Raw genomic sequence first — 21,600 nt, 5'->3', positions numbered from 1 at the left:
CCTCCCGCCCAGCCTCCCTCAGGGGTTCACTTGGTGGCGGCCATTGTCTGGAATATGCTTGGGATCCTTAATTTCAAAGGCAGGATGGGCATCTGTTGGGAGTGCTTTGACTGTGTTTTTCCTGCATGGCAGAAGGCGGTTGGACTGGATGACCTCTGGGGTCTTCCAGTGAAATACTGTTAAGTTTATGGTGGTTAAAGTTGTTCTTTATTTTAAATATTTTATTGCTCTTTGTTTGCTTGTTTTTGTGCTACAAACAAGGTATGTGCAGCATGCATAGGAATTTGTTCATTTTTTTCCCCAATTAGTTCAATTAGACATTCTCCAACCATCTTCCACTGGCCCCGCCCATCTGTCAAATTTTAAAATGCAATATGACTCTGGTGTCCAAAAGTTTCTTGGTACTCCTCGAGAAAGTTTTTGTTTAAAAATGGCCCCACAGCTTTAAAAGTTTGAGAACCTGTGCTATAGGAAGAATTAGGAAGAACTTCATTGACCTCACAAGTGTTGGAGCAGACATTCTGTACTCTTGTGACCAAAAAGAAAAAAAAGCTTACCTTATTAATGCTCTTATGCTTGTTCCATCTGTGAGGGTAACACTTGTACTTTTGTCAGGTAGGTGTCACCTTCAGAAATGTCATGGATACAGTGCTGGCTGTTAATCGATCACTGTTTGCATTATAATGTTTGGGAATGTTGTGATGCATGTGTTACTTTTTATACCACGGACAACAACAAAAAATTGGTTGCTTTGCTACCACACCTAGGTTAGTACCACATCTAGAACTAGATTCTAGGCCTTGGCATGAGCAGAACTTAGAAAATGACTTAGAATGTAATCAGTTGCAGTTCCAAATGATGCAGTTACAGTTGTAAAAATAACATTTTATTTTTTAATTTCTTAAGGATGTCAAAATGGTAGAAATCAGTAGTCAACGGTACAAAATACACCTGAAGAAGCCACACCCCTCGTTACTTAACTGTAAACTAAAACATTTACAATTACATCATAAAAGTTGTGAACTTATCCTTCAAATGGACTTAGTTACTCTTGCAATATTGCAAAAAGAAGTAGGTTACATGTTAGTAATACTTTGTAACTAGTGAGTTAAAGTAGGAACTCCCCGTGGAAAGTCAGTTTATTGAGAACATCCCTCATTTTGAGCTGACTGGGTTGGAAATGTCCAACCCTGCACTTACCAGGTGGCCCTTGGCTCTGCATCTTCAGCAGCTGGCTCTGCAGGTCTTGATGGACTGCGGTTCCATCAGGTCTATGTAACAAAGCCAGCCAATAGTCATGGATGTTGGGAGCTGTTCCCAAAAACATCTGGAGTCATTTCACATACTTTTCCTCAGTAATGTGTAAAACTCTGTAAAGATGAATCAGTAATTTTGTTTCTTATGGACTTACAATCTGGAGGTTTAAAGCTGAGAAAATAGTGGGCTTCCTAAAATGTCAGCTGAATCATTAGGTCTTGGTAGGTTTTTCACAGGGGTTTCCTAGTTCTGTTCAGTTAACCAGTCCCCGTCAACATGATGCCCTTTAGAACTGGAGTAGTCACATATAATGGGAGTTGTAGTCGTAAGCATCTGGAGGGGAGTACCACAAAATGGTGATCCATGGACTGGTGCTGGTTAATAAGCCATCAGATGCTGGTCCCTGTCAGGTTTCCAGGAAAGAAAGAGTTGTAGTTAATGAGTATAAATATGCAACTGGTCTCTGGCACATTCGAAAAGAATAACTGCTAGTTTAATGTATTGTTGAAGGCTTTCATGGCTGTAATCACTGGATTGTTGTAGGTTTTTTGAGCTATATGGTCATCTTCTAGAAGCATCTGCATCTATGGCAAGCATCCTCAGAGGTTGTGACCTCACAACCTCTGAGGATGCTTGCCTTAGATGCAGCGAAACATCAGGAGAGAATGCTTCTAGAGCATGGCCGTATAGCCTGAAAATCCTACAATCAACCAACTGCATCAGTTGGCTTGGAAAGCACTTTACTACACCTTTCATGTTGCACTTGATTGGATTTATATAAGCTTAAATACATCTTTTGTGTATTGTAGCCAGGTTGTATTTCATGACTCTTGCTGTTTTCAAGTTCTTTTTTATCATCTTTATCTATTCATCTTTTATAATTATTGAAAAATAAAATACCTTATGAAATTGCATTCCACTAACATAAATAGTGGGGTATATTTCAAGTCTACACTAATTTTAAATAGCCTACACTCATACTTTATTGATATGGTAGTAATGCAGAGTGAGGGTGGAAACCCTTGCTTCACTGTCGCACAGACAAAAGTTGTGTATTTTATTATGCTGTTAGTGGCAATGATAATTATCAAGTTTACAAATAATATCATCTTAATACTATTACCAAGATGCTGTTAGACCAATGTTATTTTAACAACCAATTTGATATTAAGTGCTCATGAAAAATTAATCCATTGGATTTGAGGAGCTTAATACAGTAATGAAATGTTCCAGTGACATGAGGACAGCCAGCTTCTTCTTGTGACAAAGGTGTTTTCACAAGCAAAAATCATTATAAAAATATAACAAAAGGAAACAATTCATCTACTTGAGATTTTTAATTATATATATTTTTCATTTTATCCTAACTATAGAAAGTATCATACAGTGGTCTCAAGTTGTCTTTTTAAGAAACTGAAGTGATATTTACATGGATTGTTTTCCTGTAATTTCAAAACAAAGATTTATGTCACAGTTGCTTTTATGCAAATTGATGCAAACTTAGAAAATATTGTCCCTGCAGTATGAAAATAGCAAGTAATATAAAATTACTACAGCATTTATTGGTTAGAAATGGGAGTCAAACCATGGTATCATGTCTTTATAAGTAAATCAGTGGCCAGGGCCACGTGAGATTATTAGCAAATTTAGCAGCAAATTAAGGAATATGCCAGATTGGAATGTGATGACACTTATTTTGGATGTCCTGCCAGCATTTTAAAAGAATATTTCAACCATTTGAACCGTAATCACTTTACATCTCAAACACATACTGTAGTGGCTACAATCTGCAATCTTTTCTCTGTAAAAATTTCTAAATTGTGCCTGAGTGATCCTAAGCGTAATACAATATGATACGTTTTACACAATTGGAAAGAACATTTTATTACAAGTTACATAGTATGGTACGATAACACAATTTTGAGCAAGAAAATGTATTTTACCTTTTGAAAGAGGAAATGTAAAAATTAAAATTTGCCAGCAGATTAGGAAAATACTATGTTCAAATATAGAACATTTAATTAGGTTCAATTTCATCTTCAAAATGGTTTCGGAGTATGTCTGTCTTTCCCAGCTTTGATTCCTATATCTTGTACGTTCCATGGCAACAAGGAAATACAGATTCTTTGTGTGGGAATAGAAACCCATGAGAATATGGGCTGTTTCTGAAACATACAGATCATAGGCTAAGAGAATCGTATGTTTATAATATAGAGGGTTAATACTGCAGGATTGATTCTGTCCCAGACTCAAAAACAATGATATGTGTTGTGAATAGACTATAAACCAGAAGGTATTTCATGTACATTTTAGATTGTGTATACTTGTTTCCCCACAACTAGTCAACTCTGAACCAATAACTTATGAATTAATGTTAGTCTCCGAAAAATCAGTGTTAGTCTACAAAAGTATACGCTACCAATTTTGTTCTTTGTTACCATCCTACAAGATCCCTTCACATGCTGATATTCCAGACTAACACGGCTTTATCTTGGAATTTTAGTCTTAGATTGTTTGTGTGTCAACTGGGTTGGGTAAGAAGGGGGGCTGCTACAGTGTTTGCCTTACTTGTTGGGAACCGCTCTAAGTCCCTTTGGGGAGATAGGGTAGTCTATAAATAAAGGTTTTTTTTATTTATGATTTATTAAACCATGAAAATCCACATATCTCAAGTCTGCACATTAATATTGTGCATATAGAACACGATAATGACTGTATAGCTCTGGATTATCAAACCAATGTACACCCATGTATTGGATTGCAATTGCCTTTGTGGCCTCAAGAAAATCTTGAAAGCAGCTTGTGAATTCAGTATTGTCTCCAGCAAAAGTAAACAAAACTCAGACCACACATGAAAACTTCCCACTTGGACATTTGCTAGATGAGGGTGTTGAGACTGTGTAGTAAATGGTCTAAGGAACTAGGCTGCATATATATGTGAAGATGCTATCTGCAGAATCACAATAACCTTAATATAATCTAATCTATGCATGAATGTATATATTTGAGGATTTGCCTTGGTTTTCATAAAAATAAAATATTTAATGCTCTGATATATTTGGGATTCTAAAATATTTATGGTGGGATTTTTTGTAAACAGATTTTGAACTTTAATCAAAAACATTATAAAATACATTACACTTCATTTCCCACCTGTCCCTTCAACAACAAAAAAGACAATTGCACTTTCCTTCATGGCACAGTTTTGCCTTTCTCATCCTTCTGCTTTTGCAAAAAATATTTTAGAACACGGTTTGCTTATGCACAATGATTTGTAGCCCTCTTGGAATTTTACTACAAATATGGGACTTTGTTTTCATTAAAGCATAAATAGGACATCAGATTTTGAAGTTGACCATAACAATCATGTTTATCACATTTTCATCAGCTTCGTAACTCAAGCATTTTTTCCCCCAGAAAAACAACCAGATTGCTTCCTTTGGGGTCTATATAATACCCATAATATTTAAATAATGAGTTTGATTAGTAAGCAGAATATATTACACATTCAAATAGCTTTTTTGGTGGCAAATCTACCAACATTATTCTCACTTTCTGCTGTTTTGCTATACTGGAAAAGGTATATCTATGCAGTGTTCCAAGATATGAAATTATAGGCGTAGTATCTTCCACATATTCTATTGAACTTCAAAGTATTGATAAACCAGAGGATTCTTGCATAACAGAAACATTTCTGAAGAAAAGCAGTTACATAATAATTTCTTCAAAGGAAATAATTCAGAGTACAATCCATACAAAGTTACATACTCTCAAATTCCAATGATTGGGAAAGTCAATCAAGTGCTCTAACTTCCTCTCACTGAAATTGGTGGGGATTAGTAGTGTTTTTATGGTGGCTGGCTCATGCCCAAAGTGTATAATGAAATGAAAATTTTAAATGTTACTCTTAAAATAACGTTTTAATTCAGTGTTCTCATTTGTTAGTACTGAATGACAATTAAGATGGTTGGATGTTTTATGGCGCAACTAAATAAAATTGCCAGGCTCTGGTGAACTCTTAAAAAGCACAACACATTATAAAATTTCTGGCACAGTGTGTTAATCGTGTGTAGTGTTTTCTCAAGACTGAATTACAAAAAAGTATTAAATTGTGGCAGCTGCCAATGTTCTGTTATCTGAATGTTAAGTGACTCTTTTCTTTTACTCCCTGCCCCAAATATGGTGCCAGAACATAGGATTTCAGCTGTTGGGTACCAACAGATTAAAAATGATATCTAAAAGAGCATAGTGCTCCTAGCTTTGACCCTGTCAACTTTCAGTGAGTAAAGGCATGTCCTGACTTTGGGTGGCTTTTGGCTGCTCACCAGTAAAAATGAGCAGAGGTCTGGCAATGAGGATGACACTAAATCAGAGGTGCCAGCATTTCACTGAGATGCAATCACTTGGCTCAATGCTACAGCACATAAAGGCAAGTATACACACATAGTCACATCTTAAAGATAATTCATGGTCCTGGACCATATGAAAAATATTGTGCTTTCCTCAGGATATTTATGTGCTGAAAATGGCACTACCCAACCCAAGCATTTTTGGAAAATTAAATGTGCAATGGAGGCCTTTGGAAATAAAAGGCTTGCTTTCTTTTTCCTTCACAAAAACATCTTAACTGGACTAATATATTCAGATGTGAACAAGATGGCAGTCTGACATTAAGATGCTTTTTTTTTAAAAAAAAAGACCAAACAAACGATTGTGGGTTAAAGAACTTGGGGGAGGATAGTTTTACTTCACCTCTGCTAATATGATTTTCTATCCTGATTTTTTAAAAAAATCGTTTACATCCCACACTGGTGAAATTCGGATAAAAAGTTGGCAAGGCATACTTTTAACACCTTGCTCCTGAAAGTTAGTTCATAGGTAACAAAGGCCTTTTTTGGTACATGTGGTGAAAACAGAATGCTTCCTCAGTATTGTTAGAGTAACATTGCTGACAGTCACCTGCTCAAATGACCAAGATCCTTTTAAAAAAATTCCACAACACTGTGTGGATGTGTTTTTTGAAGAAGGCCTTAAATTCCATGTCTTATGGACTTAGTTAAAGAAACCAGAGTTTCCATCTTCCATGCTTTTTTGATTCAGTTTTGGATTTTTGCTTGGGAGTTGAGGAGTAACTCTCCTGGGAATAAGGCAAAGGTGCAACCTGAGTTTCCTCAATAGGATGAAGTTTTCTCAGAACTGGCTGTAGTTTGTCTTCTTGCTGCTTAAAATCTAATTCCACACTAAATCGCAGAGGGAAAAAAGAAAACCATAATCAGTTGCTTATATAAAGATTCTTAATTCAACATTGATAATGACTGTGATGAATGAAAGACACCCAAATATCTCTTTCAACATATCATGTTGACAAGTAATAGTTATGATATAGTTCAAATGAAGTACGGAATGCAAAACATCCTTTAAATATGTCAATTAAATATAAAAATGCTTACACAACCCCATAAGCTCATAGAAGGCTGCCTTATGCTACTATAAGTGGTCATTCTAGGTCATGTGTTATTTCAATGAGATTATTCTAGTTTGAACTGACTAATTGAATTCAGGTCTTAGTACCCATTCACTACTCTTATATATAATTCCACATGTTTAAGAATATCATTATAGCTATGTATGAAGAAGAGGGGAATAGCAGATACTCCCCTTGATATTTAGGATATAGGTTCTGGCTTTCTAACAAGCCCATGTTGAATGGCATGTTATGTCACTTCTTTAGATTATATTTTCATCTGGAGCTAAGTCTGCAACATCAGAGTTCAGGTTGACTTTCCCTTATCTGAAATGCTTGTGAACAGAAGTCCTTTGTATTTTGGATATTTTTTTTTGAATTTGAAATACCAGTATTTGCATAATGTATACATAATGAGATGTCTTGGAGATAGGACCCAAATCTAAACACAGAATTCATTTATGTTTCATATATAATTCATTTATATAGACTGAAGATAATTTCATTGTGCATGAAATAATGTTTGTGTACACGGAATTATCAGAAAGCAAAGGTATCACTATCTCAGCTGTTCATTTTGGAATTCTCAATACGGAATGCCCAACCTGTATTAAAGCTTGAAGTAATTGTTCCAATATCCTAGTTTGGCGGTTCTCAACCTGTGAGAGCCCAGATGTTTTGGCCTTCAACTCCCAGGAATCCTAACAAACTGGCAAATTGGCTGGGATTTCTGGGAGCTGAAGGCTAAAACACCTGGGGACCCACAGGTTGAGAATCACTGTCCTAGTGGGAGCTGAAATATAATGCCACATAGTAAACATGGGGTTTCTGTTCACATTGTGTTTCTGGAAAATGACCAGGGATAACATAGTTTGACGCTAGTACTCAAACACTGGTAGTTTCATATTCAGGAAACATGAAATGAGGGTGACCTCAGTAGCTCCACTTCCATATTACACTGCACATTGGGGTCAACAACATGAAGAGGAGAGGCTTCTCTATGCACACTGTTTTTAAATACTGAAACATTAGAGTTCTAAAAAGTGTACAGGGATAACAAATATGCAGGAGATTCTGTTCTTCAAAAATCACTCTTGTCCTTGCCACATTTTTCTGATGCAACCACCTTTATAAACCTGATGATGTCAGAAATACAAAATTCTAAATGTGATTCACATTCATACAATCTAATGATGGTGTCTGATTTCTGTGTGTTCTTAAAAGTCTTCTAAATGTCACAAACATATTGAAATAATGACCTCTTTGCTGCTTCTTTATCTTTGCTGTGTATAACATAACCTAAACCTGAAGCTCAACCAATTATAAAGATAAAGGCAATCAAATTTCCAGAGAACATCATGTTACAAAACAGAACTTCAAAACATAAAGATTGCAAGGGAAAAGCAAATTCAATTCTATTACTCATCTGAAGATTTAAAATTGCCACATAAAAGTAAACTCATAAAATATGCATCCTAAATTGTAAGTAGTATGTGGAGTGGAAAAAAGCCCTGCTGGCTGCCCTGCAGTTAAGGGAGGGAAAGAAAAAGATTTGGAAGAAATTACAGCTCAGAGATCAACATACATTAGTAAAATACATTTCAGATTTAATTTATAAAAACAAAGAGGCATGATTTCAAGCTGCAGCAAAAGGGTAATTAGTAATGGTAATGCGCAGCAATCTGGGAAAGAAGATAATCTTTTTTTTTCAAACCGTGTTTGTTTTGTGGAATGATGTTTTTCATGTCAAATGAGAACTAGGTTAGTTGTGCAGCAACCTTCCTTACCTGTATGAAGATCAAAAGAAAAGGGGAAAAGAAAAAGAAAGGAAAGAAAACAAAAAAAGAAAGGTAAAAAGGCAAGAGAATGGTTCAAATCTAGGGGGAAATTTTAAACAATTTCATCTTTTCCTCCTGAACTGGAAAATATTATAGAAAATAACACATTTTTATACTTGTAACCTGCTCATTTTCTCTTAAAAGTATAATCCTGTGTGGAAAAAAATAGGAATTGAGCTCTTGAGGTTGACATTTAGGGGGAAAAAAACCATAGGGATTTTTCTTTTGAGATCCGTGTTCTGAAATACTGAAAACTTGATGTAAAAACCTACTATAAATATAGAAAATAGTGAAAAATATCACATTTTCAATTATTTCTTTAAAATTGTTTTTTTAGTCACTCCTTCTTGTATGCAGATATTTGTACACATTAGATACAGTATTATTTTTTGAATGCTGGAGCCAATTCTGATTAACATATGACGAGAACATTAAGAGGTGCTGCCTAAATGGATCCTTACATAATAAAGTTCAGAAGTTTTAATCTTTGTTTTCCAGCAACCCCCATCCCTCCCCGGGGTGCCCAATTCCACATTATTGGGGGAGGGGGTTTTCTTCTATTTTTCTGGAAAGTCTTTAGTGGGGAGTAGCATAAGAACAGGTGGTACAACTCTTCATCTTTTGAACATGCTTATTTATCATAGAATGCCAGATCTATATTTTTGTTCCCTCAGCTACAGACACTCCCATGGTGTAAGAATAAGACACTGGAACAGTGAGAGGGGTGCTGTCCGCATTAGATTTCACTGAGTTCCTGTGCTTTCATGTTTATTTTTAGTACCATAGTTTTTGTTGTTGTTATTATTGTTAATGTATACCACCCTCTGTCCCCAAAGGGACACACCAATAGAATAGACTTTGATTAACAAATTGCAAACATGGTACGAGTCAAGCAGCTTAAAAATGAAATTCTAAAATAGATCATCAGAAGGAATTAAATACCTCACTTAAAATGCCGCTTTTAAAATCTAAATTGGGAATATTTCTTGTTTTAGTGGCTAACTTAATTCAGTTTCTTGCAATGCACCCTGGGCTTTGAAACCCATTGAAACCTACTGAAATCCCAGTGATTGTGCTGAGAAACATGGTGCCCAGGGATCACACAATTCATTCACAATGGAGTTGAACTTCTATAGCATTCTCTACGCATCATGTTTCCCAAGATAAGAGCTAGGACTGTGGCCATTTGGAAACCTGATGGTGGAGCCCTTGCAGTTGTATACATACATTCATGTATGGGGCTCACTTGTTTTGAAACAACATTTAACTTTTAACCTACAGACCTAACATCCCTATGGTTAGGGCACTTGTGTGGGTTGGTTTTCTGGCTATTTTATTCCTTGCCAATTTTAGATCATTGTGGCATAAATGAATGGTGTGAACAGTTAAGAGCAAGGCACTTGGCATTTGCTAAGTGGAATGAATCCCTGTATGATTCCAGCTTTCAATCCTAACATTTCACATTATTGAACAGACAAACTTATCTTAAGATCTACAGTGATTTATCTCTTGGCCCATGAGAACTGCTTCCACATGATCACCTGGCAATGCTTGACTTCCTTGCGTTTTCAAAAGAGGAAGGTAAGCAGCCATAAGGCTTGAATCATATGGAACTCAACTAGGTTTTGGGAAAATAATTCCCAGGCAAGTGTTCAGGAATTTTTTGATAGGCTAGTAGACAATTTCTGTAAATGTCAAAAAATCATCCTATCATAGTGTGCTTCCTAACCTCCTAAAATTCCAGTGCCTTCAATGCCAGTTGTTCCTTTGCCAACCCTAAACACATTCCAGTATAGTTATAAGATACTTTGCTACATGGTATTGTTTCCTTCTATGATCTTTTTCAGTGCCAAATCCTGCTAAGTTAAACATCATTGTAATTTCAGTCTTTCAACTATGCATTGTTTTATGCATCCTTCGTTCCTGGCTACAGATGTAATTAGTCTACACCATTCTTTCCAATTCCAGGAAAGTGCACTTGACTTTTCTTTCTGCTGTACTCCTTCTCAGTCGTATTGCTGATTTAAAAGGTAATCATGCCAGGAACATGTCTTACTAAGTTACTGCTTTGTAGCCATGATGATGGTCCAATGTTATGTGGTATAGGGCTAGTGTATGGCTATGACAAACAGCACTGGGGATTCCAAAGACTGATTAATGCCACAAATGTTGTGTCTTAAGGGTCTGTTCTAGAATAATCTAGTTCAGTGGGTCCCCAGATGTTTTGGCTTTCAACTCCCAGAAATCCCAACAGCTGGTAAACTGGCTGGGATTTCTTTGAGTTGTAGACCAAAATACCTGGGGACCCACAGGTTGAGCACCACTGATCTAGTTGCTGTTTACATCATGCCAAGAGTTTTTTTAGATAATGTGAATATAAATGTCAGTGTTCTGTGCTTAAAAACCCATATAGCATTATTTTACTTAATACATTTTTGTTCCTGCACTCTACATTTCAGAGAAGGGAACCAGCACAATCACCTCAGATCATTCCTTGACTAAGAAAACCTTAACTCAGAGGCATCCACACACACATTTTAATCCAGCAATAGGGTCTGAAAGCTTGAACAATAAAAAAACATGGTGAATATTGATTCAGAACACAGGAAACAACTCTTCTGCTATATGATTATGATCAGAATTACTTTCCCAAGCAATTTCTGGTTCCATAATCTTATCACTTAATCTTGTCACTGACATGCTGGTATGGAACAATATTCTGTTTTTAAATTTCTCACTGTTAGTTAGATCATATTGTTACTGACACAGTAAAAATAATTAACATCCTGATAATGCAATCCATAATTAAACATCTGTGTTTCACTGATTTGTCTGTCATTAGTTTATTATAAACATGTCCACTGTATATCAGAGTCAGTAGGATAAATTTCTGATTCCAGTGTTGACTACAGAATTTAATCCTTGGAAGTCTGCCCTGATGTGAAAGGTAGAAATTTGTTCCATACACAACAAAATTCACAACAATATAATATACTAAATCATGTCTGTCTGTCTATCTATCTATCTATCTTCAGGCATTTTTCACTTTTGATTCCCATTACTCTTTTCTCGTTGGGCCATTTCCCACTTAAGCCTCTTCCTGACTTTAAGAATAGGTTTCAGAGCAAAACTGCTTCACCTCAAGTTAAAGGTAATAAAAGCACAGCATTCTAGTTAATGTCACACTGCAATTCCCTGCAACTTGCCATACTGTTTGAAGCTCATGGGAATTGCAGTTGTCTCTGGAATGCTGCAGCATACCCATTCATTATGTATGTATTCCTGGAGTAAATTAGGCAAGTGCAACATTGCAACTTTCTGTTGCTTCTCCATCAACATTTGGCCTGACATTTCCACAAAATAAGACTTTTTCTGTATTTATGGAGGAAGCCAGATATGAGTGAGCCAGATCCAGGTATAAGAAAGCAGAAGGAACCTTTTAAAACTGTGGCTGTATCATTTAGCTAGATATTGTGCATTTCATGGTATCTTTTTCATATTTAAAGTTTTCTCTCTGTAGTCTGCATTAACTCAGTTGAATGGGCATTACTTCAAGAATTACTGCATCCAGCTTTCAGATTTTTAAACTCTGATCCTCAAATCTCTTGAGCAAGTAGATGCCCTATTGAGACGTAAGTGAGTGGTGATTTTATATCATCTAATTAGCTTTCATCTAGTAAGATGGTCTTAACATATTAACTTTTTCATTTGCAACTCTGGACTGAAAGACTACATTTCGCAGATTGTAATAATCTGTTTTCAGTTGAGCTCAGATTTAAGCATCAGGAGAATTATAAAATCAGAGTAAAATTAAATTAGGTATCAGCAAGGCAAATATTTTTTTTAATCTAAAGGAACAGAAAATAACCAAGTTAGCTCGACTTTCACTAATATTTCTCAAGAACTTCAATTCCAGTCTGGTTTAAAGAAAAAAAATCTTTTATCTCGGTTAAGAAATCTTTCCTGAACCTGAAATAGCCTTGAATTAACCTATGAAGTGCCTTTGACTTTCTGACTAAAATTATGAATACTTTATATGGTTATTGCATTAGGATAATTCAGTATTAAACAAAATGCTGTTTATGAGCAAGATTACTAACGGTAGTTCTTTTAGGATGCAATACATAGTTATTTCTGACTTTGGTATCAGATTTTCAGTCAAAGAAGTGATGTCCAGGAACACATCTACTTTGTTAACTGAAGTATATATGTAGAAGAATTCTGAGTGGAGAATATACTTGATCTCCCTTTGTACTAATGGTAATAGATTTTCTTTCTTTGAACACCGCAGGCCAAAACAAAAGAATACTTTTATTGCATCCATTTTATGAAAATTTATGGGGTTGTATCTATTCCTGCTTAAAATCATTTGAAAATAAATATCACACACATGAACTGCAAGTTTAATGCTGCCTAATGTTTTCCACCAACTTTTCAAAGGGATTCAGCTACTCATGGGATGGATTGTCTTAAACTACAATACGGAGCCATTGATTGTATTAATGTACTCTAGTCTGCCTACGCCAGTGCATTTATCAATTTTTTCTCATGAGAGGCAGTCTCTTGTTACTAGGAACAGCTGGAACAGTTGTTTCCATAGAAATGCCTTTCTTACATAGTCCAAAGTTATTTGCGTTCTTTTGTGCATATATTCTCAGTCTTTCTTGAATTTAAATTATTGCTTAAGAGATAAAATTAGGTGGATAGGTATCTTTGAATTGGACCAGGTGAGTCCTTGACTGAAATGTCTTCCCTTCTTGAAAAAGCAGTGGGATTTATTGAAAGCAATGTCTTTTGAAAAGTCTTCTCAACTGTTAAAGTTGAGGTATTATGGGGGAGGTGCTCTTTGAGAAATGCTAGCACAAATTCAGATTATGGATAATCAGAATTACAGTTGTTTAAATTTACCATTATTTTGATATATAATAAATGGAAAAATTCCACAAATTATCTGAAGCCTTTGAAATCTTCATCCTCCATGCCATGGTATTTAATTAGACAGCTATTGTGTCATGCAACATTAATATTCCGAGAATATCATCTTGGAAAAAATTAATTACATTTAATCATTTCTACATTTCAGTTATGCTGTACTTGACATTAGTGGATGCAGTTGGGCAATAGAGCAATAAAGGCAATAGATGTATTGCGGTAACGCTTCTTTTTCTAACTCACTCAAAAGCATTTTAAGCATATGTTACCCCCTGCCCTGTGATTATAGTTCTTAATTTATATGACCTTAAAGTACATTATTGCAGAGTTGCTCTTACTTCAGCTGACTTGGTGAAACAAAAAAGTTTTAATGATGACAAATCTACAGCAAATAGAGTTGTTTGAGGCTCAGTGCCTTGACTTTTCCATCTGATTACCTTCACCTTCAGAATATTGTTTTCCAGGACAGGATTGATTCCCCTCTTTGTGGATCTCTAGCCTTCTCTTTATGATGTATGAATATACGGCTTTTAATTAGTCTGTGATTCCATGCATTCAGGTTGTCGCCTCCCCCCCGGGGGGGGGGGGAGGGTTCAGAGGAAAGATCAACAATAGATTCTGGAGTAAAGTGCAAAATTTTGTCAAAAATGTGGAAGGGATGAAAAAAATGAGGCTATCTCAATGAATGTAGGAAAGAAGAGAAGGATCAAAATATCCATCAGAGGAGATGATCAAATATGTATTCAGCAATCTGGCTAAATCAGGTATGGGCAAACCGAGGCCAGGGGGCTGGATGCGGCCCCTTGGGCTCTTTTCTCAGGACCTCCTCTCTCTCACCATCCTATCCTTCTTTCCTTCTCTCTTTCCTTCCTCCTTCCCTCCATTCCTTTCTTCCCTCCTTCTTCCTCCTCCTCCCCTTCTCTTTCATCCTCCCTTCCCTCCCTTCCTTCCCTTTTGTCTTTTCTCCCTCCTTTCTCTTCCAGCCTTCCTTCTTTCCATAATTCTCTTCCTCCCTCCCTTCCTTCCTCCTTTCATCCTGGGAGATGATGAGATGGGAGAAGAGAAGGTTGAGGGAGAACATGAGAACCATGTTTCAAGATTTAAAGCAATGATTCTCAACCTGTGGATCCCCAGGTGTTTTGGCCTACAACTCCCAAAAATCCCAGCCAGTTTATCAGCTGTTAGAATTTCTGGGAATTGAAGGCCAAAATATCTGGAGACCCTCAGGTTGAGAACTACTAATTTAAAGGGGGGAAATGAACTAATTTAAAGGGGGGTTAAGAGAACTATGTGTTGAAATGACAGGGGGAAAGAGATTTGACTGAAAAGATTAGGAAGAACTCCCTGTGAGTAAGAGCTGTCAGGGAGTAGCATAGGCTGGCTCAGAGTGTGGTCTCCTTCTCTGGAGGCTTTTCCATAGAGGCTGTCTGTCTATCAGGAGTGCTTTGATTGTGCCTTCCTGCATGGCAGGAGGTTGGACTGAATAGCCCTTGGGGGGCTCTTCCAACTCTGGGATTCTATATCAGGAGTAGGCAATATAGGGTCTAAGGGATACACTTTTTCTATCTCATCCTGACCAAGGCTGTCCTTTTGGGATCCAAACGTTTCCTGTCTTTCCTTCCTTTGCCCTCCCACCCCACCATGCGGCCCTCAAGTTAGAAAGTTTGCTCATGCCTGGGCTAAACCCTCATAGTCAGACACATCTACTAAATTTTGATGGTATCCTTTGGCTGTCTCAATGGATGGTGTAATGATTCCTCATTTAGCTATGGGAGCTTTTCTAATCCCACCCCCAGTCCACCCCACCCACTACTTTAGCCTGTGGTGGGGCTACTAAGTATAAATAATGAGTCAGGAAGTTGAAAGGAGAAATGTAGTAGAGTTCTGTCTGCAAATCTGTAATGCTGTGTTGTGCCATGTTTGCCTATAGCTGAAAAAGGTACAAAGTCCACCTGAGGGAACAGACTTTAGTCATTGTTGAGTGAGGAAAAGAATACCGACTACTGCAAAGACAACAACAAAAAGACATATGCAGACGTACATTGGACTTGTATGTATCACTATCAAGCTGCCATCCATTTTATGTATTTACATAATATTTATCTTGTTTTTTTAAAAAACTTCATCATAGAGAAAGGATATTATTTCTACCACTTTCACAGTGAAGCAGTACTTTCCATAACAGTTTATTTACTAATCATGTAATCTGGACTTTTCAATACATTCCAAGATCTCCTGTCGATAGCTGAGACCATGGATAATAGCAAACCACATATTCTGACTATACTTAAGGCAGAAGCATACCATAGAATTGTACTGAAGTACCTAGAGATGCCTGCAATTACTTTGTGGGGTGGGGATAATACTGGGAACTCTGAACCCAGATCTCCACATTTGTAGTTCAGCAGTCTGAACAAAGTTTCTTCTTTTCAAAACTCTCACCCTGCTTTTAGTCTACTCACTGAGGTCAAAACCTATATAATACATTGCAACCATGTTACATTGCTATACTTCCTTCTGTATATCCTCCCCTAAAAAGGTAGTTTGTAGTGAAAACGTATTACAAAGAACATCTAGCTCTTTCTCCACAGAGGATTCCAAAGTTACTTTTACATACACATAGAAGTCTGGAGCCTTTGTGGGATTAATAGGGCCAGAGCAACAGAGGTGATTTTCAAACAGGCAAAGTTGGAACACTCATTGCTAGTTTTGGTGCATTATTTACATTATGAGAATACAAACACAACTGCAGTATTTGGTGTAGCTGGATTTTTCACATGTGTACACTTGTATATTTATCCAGCTTTCCTATAATGGTCCTGTTTTAGTTTTGTTGTTTATTTGTTCAGTCGCTTCCAACTCTTTGTGACCTCATGGACCGCCCCACAACAGAGCTCCCTGGCCCCCAGCTTCTTCAAAGTCAAGCCAGTCACTTCAAGGATACCATCCATCCATTTAGTTTATATTATTATAAACATAATTCATATAAAGCCTTGACGTAAGATTTTTAAAAGCATTGTGTAGCAACACAACAGGAATTATATTTGATTTTCTGACATTCTTATCTAATCTGCTCATCAGAAAGCCAAAAAACGTAGAACAAAATCCAACTGAAGTAGACTCTGCCCTTATGAACTTCTAATATTAGAATACCTCATTTCTTGAATGGCTTACATTACACAGGCGAACAAATGAGATAGGACTAGACTTGCTACAGTTAATTCAGAGTTGACCAGATAGGACCTTTATTGTGGTATCTACCGCAATAAAGGAGGGGCTCTCCAGACAATTCTGGGCAGTTCTGGTTTGTAGCAAATTAATTTGATAATGGATTTATTCCGTGTAAACTGTGGGAATACCCACCCCATTCCCCCAAGCCCCCAGACCCCTTAGAAAAGTAATAAAAACTTACCCATCCTCTATTACAAGCCTCAGCCAGCTCTCCCCGCACATAAAAATGATGTACCAGGAGAGCGGGGGGGGGGGGGGAATCATGTCATTTCTATGTGCCGGGAGAGCTGGCTGAGGCTTGTAATGGAGCATGGGTACGTTTTTATTACTTTTCTAAGGGGTCTGGGGACTTGGGGGTAGGGTGGTAGGGCCTCCAAACATTTTCTCGGGCTAGTCCCAAGAGAACGTCTGGACACCAACACCAGAAAGAGCACGCTTTCTGGGGGTGGGTGTGGACAGACTCCCAGAAACATCTGCGTTTTTTTTTTAAATGCGGATGCTTCTGGGATAAAGGCCTGTCTGGATCCGGCCTCAGATTCCTCACTGTATCCATTCTATAGCAAGCCCAGCTAGTGAAATCACAGTTTACTATATTTCATAGACAAATCTCTCCCAACGTGGTGGCCTAGTCCTCCCTTTAATAGTTTTAAAGTAATGTGACAGATCTCTTTCTCCCACACAATAGCATCTTGTCACTTGTACAGAGTGTGGTAAAGTTACAGAAAATCTTAAGCTATTTTAAATTTTATGGTAAGCAATGGGTAGCTGTTTAGCACGCATTTTCTCTCTGTTTCTTAGTTATTTGCTGATCTTATACCTTATCCTGATTTCCTGGATATGAATAGCATTAGATACTTTTGTTTAAAAATTACTCTCCTTTCCTGGCCTCAGCTTTTTAAAGCTGACATCACGTGTTGCGATCCAAAGAGCCACATGTTATTACATATTGGTGCAATCATATTTGGAGTTGAAAATCTTATATTTCAGAATGACAACATGTTGTAGACAGCTGTCACCCTTTTGGTAACATAAATGGGGAGCAAAATAAGTATACCCACTTTAGAGTGTACACGTATAGGTCTATAGTATGTATTTGTAAAAATTGTAATTTGGAATCCACACTAGAGATTTTATTGGGCCCATGTTTATCAATGTAGCCTTGAGTCTCCAATAATACTTTTTTGGGGGAAGAGGCAACATTTTCAGGGTCCTGAAGCCTGTGTTCTACAGATTTCTGCAAGTTACACGTACAGATTACACACCTGCATCTTCCTCTCATTTTTCTTCTTTCTAGTATCTGAAATATTCTATAGATTGGATTTTATAGTACAATAAACATTAATTTCCTGGCTTTCTGTGCATTCGTGCTGAAATACCAATTTGAAACAGTGACTTGCATTCCATCTTCTGTGAGGGAAAAATGAAACCCCTTTGCCCATGTTAAAAAGTGGGAACATGAGAATGATTAACCTACCTATAGATTATACATGCACTGTTCCTGCATGTGTCACAGTTAGATGTGTCTTGACCAGTCCGATATGAAAGCCTACAAAGATAAGAACATATAATTAAAAGTATTTGTTTCCTCTTTGGTTTGCTTTCATTTTCTAGAACAACCAACATATCATTTATTTTCCCATTTACTGTTGGTTGTTGCTTTATATCTGCCCTTTAACACACAAAGACACTATGAGTTTTGGGTTGGTGTAAGTTTTTCAGGCTTTATGGCCATGTTCCAGAAGCATTCTCTTCTGACGTTTCACCTGCATCTATGGCAGGCAACCTCAGAGGCCAATGTTTCAATTGCCCATCTTGATTAGCATTTAATGGCCTAGTAGTTTCAGAGTGTGGCTTCTTACTGCCTGGGGAGTGGTGCCTCCCCAGGGGAGTCCTTGGGGAGTCCTTGGTTGAGTAGCTTCTTACTGCCTGGGGAGTCCTTGGTTGAGTGGTGATTAACCATCCCTGATTGTTTCTTGTGTGGAGTTCACTTGTTTTTGCGTGTTGTTCTTTATTTACTGTTATGCTAGTCAGATTTTGTTTATTTTCATGGTTTCTTCCTTTCTATTGAAATTGTCCACATGCTTGTGGATTTCAATGGCCTCTCTGTGCAGAATCATAGAATTGGAAGAGACCTCATGGGTCATCCAGTGTAGTCTGACATGGTGGTTATTAGAGTGGTCCAGCATATCTGTGTTCTTAAATAATATGCTGTGTCCAGGTTGGTTCAGCAGGTGGTAACTTCTCTGGTTGAAGTAGTCTGCAGTGCCTTTCATGTTCCTCGATTCATGTTTGGGCGCTGCGTTTGGTGGTCCCTAATCATCTCTCAACAAAGGTTTCCCCCAGACAGTAAAAAGTCACACCTTAAAACTGCTAGGTCATCAAATGCTAATGAAGGTGGCCAATTGAAACATTCACACCTACCTCCAACAGACAAGAGTTCTTTCTCCCACTCTGGACATTCCACAGATATATAAACCCAATTTTCCTACTTTCCAACAGATCTTATAACCTCTGAGGTTAAAACGTCAGGAGAGAATGCTTCTGGAATATGGCCATACAGCCCAAAAAAGTTACAACAACCCAGTGATTCTGGCCATGAAAGCCTTCGACAATACTATGAAATTTGGTGTTTAATGGCAAGCAGCCTGTTAAATATAGAGGGCCACAAGTCAAGTATGCAAAATGAAAAGGAAGTCAGTGTATTATTTGCTTTCTTTAGATGTTCATAATTGTCATGCTCAGTATTTTTTCTATGTTTTGTCCTAACAAGTGATATTGGAATATCTAGCTCATTAGGTAGCCAAATCATTCCCTTTTTAAAAAATATTCCACAACAGCACATTATTATGTAGCAAGATACACAAATCACTGTAATAATTTGCTCTTTGGTTACTTTCACAGATTTCTGTGCTTCCTTCCGACATTATTTCTGGAATGATAATATATAGGATCTGGATCCACTGAGAGTCTTTTGCAGTAGCTGCAGTTTGTTTGTGGGCCTTTCGTCATCCATTTGTAGTTGAATGGAATTTAACTGTAACATTGCAATGTATATGAAGTTTTTAAAAAACCTACATCGGCAAGGTTTTAGTCTCCATTAGGCAGAGTTGGCTTCAGATGTAGCAGTTTAACAGAGCAATGCAAACAGGTATAAGACTTGGGAAAAAATCACCTGAAAATGCATATGAACAGAATAGATCAGTACAAGTCCTTGGAAATGTTTTATTTATGTGTTTCCTTTTCCTATATATATACATTATTAGGGCATGATTCGGTTGATGCTGGGTTTTCCATCTGTGCCTAGAGCCTTATGCAGAAAAGTAGGAAAAGATACTGCCAGAACAGGAGATCTGTGCACATCTTTCTGTATTTCTGTGGACCTCTCGCTATGTCTCCGTTCATCTAGTTCTTTCTGTCTTTGTAACTGGAAGTAATCATGTTAGACTAGAGCAGGGGTAGGGAACCTTCGACCCTCCAGGTGTGGTGGACTTCAACTCCCACAATTTCTTGAGGCTCGGCATTCGCCCCAAAGGCTTACACGAGCCTCAAGGAATTGTGGGAGTTGAAGTCCACCACACCTGGAGGGCTGAAGGTTCCCTACCCCTGGACTAGAGGCATGTTTATGGGAGATCTTCAGAAGGTTCCCATGGAGCCAAACAGGACTTCTTTCACTCCTATCATGAGATTATGCTTTTTAACTGTTCTGTCCTTAGTGCAAGTAGATTGGGTCTAAATTTGGTGTACGTTGTGAAGTGAGTACTACTTTTGGGACCCCTGTATTAAAATTAGTTTTGACTGCTCAGATATAATACCCAAGTTAACATATCTATCATAAGCTTTCCCCCCCAATCTAACCATCATTTCAGTTTATTGTAAAATGAATGGAAAATGCATTTCAGAATCTTTAATGAGGGGATATGCCCTCGAAGAGAAGAATTAAATCTGTTTATCTTGTTATGTAACGTCCTCATAATGATTTTCCCGTCTAGAAAGATCTTTCTGACTCTCTTCTTTTCTCCTTTTGTATGATCATGAAGGGTTGCTGATGTATGTCATTCTGTGGAGCCCCTGGTGGCGCAGCATGTTAAACCACTGAGCTGCTGAACTTGTTGACCGAAAGGTTGGTGGTTTGAATCCAGGGAGCTGGGTGAGCTCCTGCTGTAAGCCCCAGCTTCTGCCAACCTAGCATTTCAAAAACATACAAATGTTAGTTGATCAATAGGTACCGCTTTGCCGGGAAGGTAACAGCACTCCATGAAGTCGGCTACATGACCTTGGAGGCGTCTATGGACAATGCCGACTCTTCGGCTTAGAAATGGAGATAAACATCATCCCCCAGAGTCGGACATGACTAGTCTTAATTGTCAAGGGGAAATCTTTGCCTTTACTTTATGTTCAGCAGTTCAACATTTTTGTTTTTATGATGCCAGCATCCGATGATGCTTTTGTGAGGCCGCTCTGAGTCCCCCCTCGGGGTAAGCAGGGCGGGGTAAAAGTATAGAAAATAATAAATAATAATAAATCTACATCTATTTAATTTTGTTTGCAGGATTTTTATGACCATTTTGGACACCCAAAATCTTTTAGATCCTGAAAAAAAGACCATTGATGTTAAAGATGTTAGAGAACTGCTATTGCTTACTGTGCTTTACGCATCAATAACTTGACTGCAATCCAGGTTGAAGTCCACACACTCACTGGGGAGAACACATTGAAATCAGTGAAACTTACTACAGAGTTAAAAGCAACAATAATAGGGAGGGAGAGGATTGTAGTCCATGTCACATTGTGTGGCTTCAGAATCAATATCCAAAAACATAACACAAAGGAATGCATTCAGTGCATATTGACATCCCATCTTATTTGTATCTGCAGACT

General features: G+C 37.5%; 2 protein-coding genes across 5 annotated transcripts in view; one reads left to right on the top strand and one right to left on the bottom strand.

The window, feature by feature from the left end:
- The window catches only part of DOCK1 (dedicator of cytokinesis 1), a 530,863-nt gene that overhangs the window by 178,982 nt on the left and 330,281 nt on the right, over positions 1 to 21,600 (top strand). The gene's annotated exons all lie outside the window — the stretch shown is intronic.
- INSYN2A (inhibitory synaptic factor 2A) overlaps positions 3,116 to 21,600 on the bottom strand; it is a 77,467-nt gene continuing 58,982 nt past the window's right edge. For 3 of the 4 annotated variants that reach the window (XM_060768621.2, XM_060768622.2, XM_067465791.1), the window contains 2 exons: positions 18,197 to 18,268; positions 3,116 to 6,497 (listed from right to left, as the gene is read on the bottom strand). In XM_060768621.2, coding sequence (XP_060624604.2) covers positions 6,314 to 6,497; positions 18,197 to 18,268 — 256 coding nt within the window. In that variant the 3' untranslated portion in view covers positions 3,116 to 6,313. The remainder of the gene's footprint in view (positions 6,498 to 18,196; positions 18,269 to 21,600) is intronic. The other variant, XM_060768623.2, reaches the window with a different exon arrangement.

Source organism: Anolis sagrei, chromosome 3, assembly GCF_037176765.1.
Source record: "Anolis sagrei isolate rAnoSag1 chromosome 3, rAnoSag1.mat, whole genome shotgun sequence".
Lineage (NCBI taxonomy): Eukaryota > Metazoa > Chordata > Lepidosauria > Squamata > Dactyloidae > Anolis > Anolis sagrei.
This window is presented reverse-complemented; position numbering and strand designations above follow the sequence as displayed.